This window comes from Macadamia integrifolia, chromosome 13 (assembly GCF_013358625.1).
Source record: "Macadamia integrifolia cultivar HAES 741 chromosome 13, SCU_Mint_v3, whole genome shotgun sequence".
NCBI classification, from domain to species: domain Eukaryota; kingdom Viridiplantae; phylum Streptophyta; class Magnoliopsida; order Proteales; family Proteaceae; genus Macadamia; species Macadamia integrifolia.
In genome coordinates, this window is record NC_056569.1 from 10086305 (window position 1) to 10091280 (window position 4976).

The 4976-nt window shown below is 35.5% G+C and overlaps 1 protein-coding gene across 2 annotated transcripts in view; it reads left to right on the forward strand.

Annotated features, from left to right (window-relative positions):
- The window catches only part of LOC122060149 (probable LRR receptor-like serine/threonine-protein kinase At1g53440), a 25554-nt gene that overhangs the window by 4378 nt on the left and 16200 nt on the right, over positions 1 to 4976 (forward strand). For both annotated transcript variants that reach the window (XM_042623334.1, XM_042623333.1), the window contains exons 4-8: positions 670 to 738; positions 884 to 955; positions 1044 to 1115; positions 4629 to 4700; positions 4777 to 4848. In XM_042623334.1, coding sequence (XP_042479268.1) covers positions 670 to 738; positions 884 to 955; positions 1044 to 1115; positions 4629 to 4700; positions 4777 to 4848 — 357 coding nt within the window. The remainder of the gene's footprint in view (positions 1 to 669; positions 739 to 883; positions 956 to 1043; positions 1116 to 4628; positions 4701 to 4776; positions 4849 to 4976) is intronic.

Sequence of the window (4976 nt, forward strand, 5' to 3'; positions counted from 1 at the left end):
ACGACGGGTCATACCGGGGTTGAATGGGAACCATTCAACTTTCACTGAAAGCAGTGAAAATCACTAAATACAACCGTGTGAGTGGCCCAAGGTATGCCTAGTGGGAATCGAATTTAGGACATTCGAGTTTACGGCTCGTACCAAATTCGTTGCTCACTAATTGCGCTACCCCCTTGGGTTATTCATTCATTTAACTCTCTAATTAATTTTGTATGGTAATAAGGAAATTAATGGAAGTATATCACAGAACAATTTGTCCTATCATAACTTCATACTCATTAATTTGCAACAATTCTTATTAAAATTAGAAATCTTCTCACTAATATTAAAATCAATGGATAATCAATTCATCTATTCATAAATTTATATTTGATGACTTTTTATCAGTTTCATATTGATCGGTTCAGTATAGTCCAAATTTCAATTCATATCATATCCTAGTCCAAAACCAATCCGGTAAAGATTGATTCAGTTCAGTCGAAGATGTTTTTCGATCGGTTATGGCTGTTCGGACTAGGTTTTGACACCCGTAGTAATGATCATAATATTAACTCATGTCGGATTTAAATTTATTAAAAAGAGAAAAAAGTAGGGAGGAAGTTTGGCGCCATTTTTTTTTCTTGGCCCAATTGCCATTTAACTGAGACGGAATAATGTCTTTGTGAACAGAGATCTGAGTCGAAACTATCTGAATGGAACAATTCCTACTCGTTGGGCGGAGATCCCTCTCGTCAACATGTGAGTTACTTATTCATTCTTCCTCCTCTTCTACTCCTGTCTTGCTTTTCTAGTTTCATACTCTTTTTAAGTTGCCTGGTTTCAGTTCTTCACAGAACCATTTAATTACTAAACCTAACCTAACCGAAACTGTGGTGCATTGCAGCTCTCTTTTGGGAAACCGCATCAATGGATCAATTCCTAAGGAGATTGGTAACATCACTACGCTGGAGCAGCTGTGAGTATCGATATCCTAAGCTTCTTGGTAGGTTAGGACAGTGAAATGACGCCTAAACCGATTCTCTCATTCAAATTGTCATTTCTAGGGTCTTGGAAGATAACAATTTTGAAGGAACCCTTCCCCCAGAGCTTGGTAATTTAACACGGTTGAATAGATTGTAAGCTTTCTCTTCTCTTCTCTTCTCATTCCATTGTTTATCCGTTTATACTTAAAGTTTAGGTGAATATTTTGCACATTCCTGATCAGCCTGATCACAATTACAGAGACTCAAAAAATCTATTTAGTCAAATGAAGAAATTTGTGTATTGGTCACAAATAGTTTATGTTTTCAAGCAAGCCATTTTATTCTGGTAGTTTCTAGTGGATGGATTTGTTTGGAACGAATGTGCAAACATGAGAGAACTTTTGTTGGGAATGAATGTGCAAACACGAGGAAGCAGGCAAGCAAGTAATCACAGAAAAACACAAGGGTTTAACGTGGTTTGGCACAAATGCCCACATCCATCCGAGAGAACCAGAGAATTTTTGACAAACCGGAAAAAAGTTATACACCACTCTCCACCTCATAATATGATCTCCCTTGTTTGTGTGTAAGTTTTTCCCCACAGAGACAATAAATAGGAAACCCTAAAAACATTAATCCCTATACGATTATAAACTTACCCTCTAGATGTAGTATACTCAGGGTTTTAAAAATCTGGAATCGGAAGTGGCCGATCCAGCTGATCACCACCGATTCTGTTCCATTTCTAGCCGATTCCAATTGGTTCAATACCCGATTCCATTTTATGAAACCCTAAATGTACCCAAAACCTGACCCAAACATATATACTAATTCAATAATAATTATGTGGGCCACTACAGAATACAAGACATGAAACTAACAAGATTCAAGTCGTATAGCCTTTAAAAGACTTGCCCAAAATTAATATTTGACAAAGAACACGGTAAAAATTCAGTACCACATTACCTGCTGATGATTCTTTCTAAATTTGAGTAATCAAAACAGTAGCCAAATAACAAGATCGTACTCAAAGAATAGTTACAGATTAGAGACAAAAAAAGGTGATTCCTAATGTTAATAGGAATAGGGGTAAAACAGTATTTTTAATAACGGGAATTAGGGTTCAGAAGTTGACTAGTGGTTACTAGTTTCAGATATGGAAACTTTACGTAAACAGTTGGTAAACAATTTCAAAAATCAGAAATCAAATCAGAGGTGTATTAGGGTTCTAATGGAGAAGAACGGCAAAACAAAAAACTCACTAGAACAGCCAATCGATTAGTCAGATGGGGCTGGATTTTGAATTGAGTTTCTTAATGGGGATCCTTGATGTTTGATAAAAATTTTATCCAGATCTTATGGCTGGTTTGCTTAATCCAAAAAAAAGGGTGCTGTGAATAACCTTCTAGAAGATGGAGTTTAAATTTCAGAATTTCAGGTTATGTACTTGTTACTGGAAGAAGTATGAGATTGGAATAAGAACACAAAGCTAGAGAAGCAGCTGTGGTAAGAGAACAATAGCTTGAATATGATCCACCCACGCTTCTCACTACAAGGTTTCAACTAGATCAGACATTAGTCCCCTTTCCTAATCAAACACAAGGCCTTGATTGAACACAAGGGGTTTCTTGATCAAACACAAGAGTTCTTCAATGGAGAAGAAGTAAGTAGATCTTGTCATTAATAATTTTTGTGTACTGTGCTGGCCTTCCTTACAAACGTATATAGAAAGCTCAAAAATAGACTTAGACAATAAAAAAGAAAGGCGTAACCCAATCCTTATCTAATTAGATAACCTAAACTGACTACAAAACTGAAATAACAAACAAAATAAACTCAAAACAGGACTGGACTTGAAGACTCCTAACGCAACCGAACTAAAACACTTAATAGCAAGAAAACAGAGCAACCTAGTGCACGAGGCTCCAGCTACTGCAGGGTCTAGGAGGGGTAAATGTATGTGGCCTAGGATAAATTATTTCCAAGTTTTGAACATGTGACCAACATGTTGCAATAGTTCCGTATTGCTTAGCCTAACAGGATTGCTTCACTGGACTTAACTGTTGCGCCACAGGTTCGCCCACTAAAACACTTAATAGTAAGTTTATTTATTTATTTATTTATTTTTTAAAGAAAAAAACCTTAATTTAATTAATTCCATATGCCTAGCCTAAACCCATATTAAAGGCCCATTTAAGTGGCTCATTACAAAGAAAACCCATGGAACTAAAGGTCCAATAGATATATAACCCATTTCAAAGCCTATGTCTAATAAAATAAGCCCATTTAAGTGATTTAACTCTATCAGCCGGCCACAGTAATTTGCAGAGAAATAGGCACAATATTTAGCTGTGTTTGAGGATCTAAGGTGATGTAAATAATGTAACAAATCATATAAAAGGGCATACCCAGCACATGAGGCTCCCACCATTGTGGGGCCTAGGGATGGTTATAATGAACACAGCCTTACCCCTGCTTCGTGGAGAGGTTGTTTCCTGACTCAAAACTGCTTGGTCACAATAGAGCAACCTTAACATTGCCCCAAGGTCGACCCTCAATGTAACAAATCATATCTTAAAAAAAAAAAATGGTGACATAGGTGAAATCATGTGATGCTTAAAGTTCCATCAAGTTTTCTCTTTGTACAGTTCATAATTCCATCAAGTTTTGTCTTTGTACAGTTCATAATGAGTTCTTTTGGCCAAGAAATATATACAAGTGTATTTGGTAAAAGGTTACTATCGGTTCATATGATCTGAGGAAGTCATAGTGTGTGAGACAAACTAGGAATTTAATCAGGTGATGGAAATTCACCAAATTATAAGATTATTTCATAGCATAGATAGTGTCGGTTTTCAGTAAAATGACTTGGTAAATTGTTCCTCTTATCCACCATAACCAAATTAAGTTACACTTCATGAGTCATGACAGCAAAACTTCGTTGGTAACCTCCGCTCATGTCAATGGTAATATGAAATGATATTGTGAAGATAAAAGATCATAAAAACAGAGATACAGAGAGAGGGTTTTCCATTGTCTTACTGAGTTATATACTTTATTTTTTGTCTTCAGCTCTTATCTACATTAACGTCTGGTGGTTCTGCTAATTCATCCTCAACATGTTTGCATGGGCACTTGTAATTTCAGTGTGTAGGTTTTACTCCAAGCGCGTATCTGCTAGCTACAAGAAACAGTGCTAATAACTTATTTTGTTATTCTTTTCTTTTAACTATTTTGTGAGGATATATGAGGAAGAGATTGTGTAGGTTTTACTCAGATCTGCTAGATACAAGAAACAATGCTAATAATTTATTTTGTTAATTCTTTTTTTGTAACTATTTTCTGAGGATAAACGAGGAAGATATTTCCAACTACATTAGGGGGACGGGTGAGAGAGAAGGGATGGGGGGCTAGATGGAGCTAAGAAATCTCCATCTTCATTGCTTGGTCAGAATATTACTAAAATCTCATAGCCTAAGTATAATTAATTTTATCAGTTTGATATTTTGATTGCAGATTGTTAATGGTATAGATGAAATAATGGTTATTTATTTATTTTTTGTTGTTGTATCATTATTATCATCATCAACATTCAAAATCTAATAATTTAGACTATTATTACTATGTCAAATGAACTCATTGTATATACCTTTATTACTCTTGCAGCATTGTTTCTGCAAACAATTTCACAGGAATTATACCGGAAACATATGGCAAGCTTACTAGCTTGGTAACATTGTAAGTTGTAAGCAATTGGTTGGACAGATTTAACCTTTTCAAATAATGAATGCCTGAACTGGCTTGCTATTTGCAGTATGATAGATGGGACTGGCATCTCTGGGAAGATCCCTTATTTCATTGGGAACTGGACTAAACTTGATAGACTGTGCGTACCAGATTTTTAGCGGCCTTTCTTTCATTTTTCTTCATTTGCTAAATTTAGAAAAACATGATGAAGATTTTTGCTATTATCTAAGGATGTCTTATATGGGTTCTTTTTTTTTTTTCTTTTTC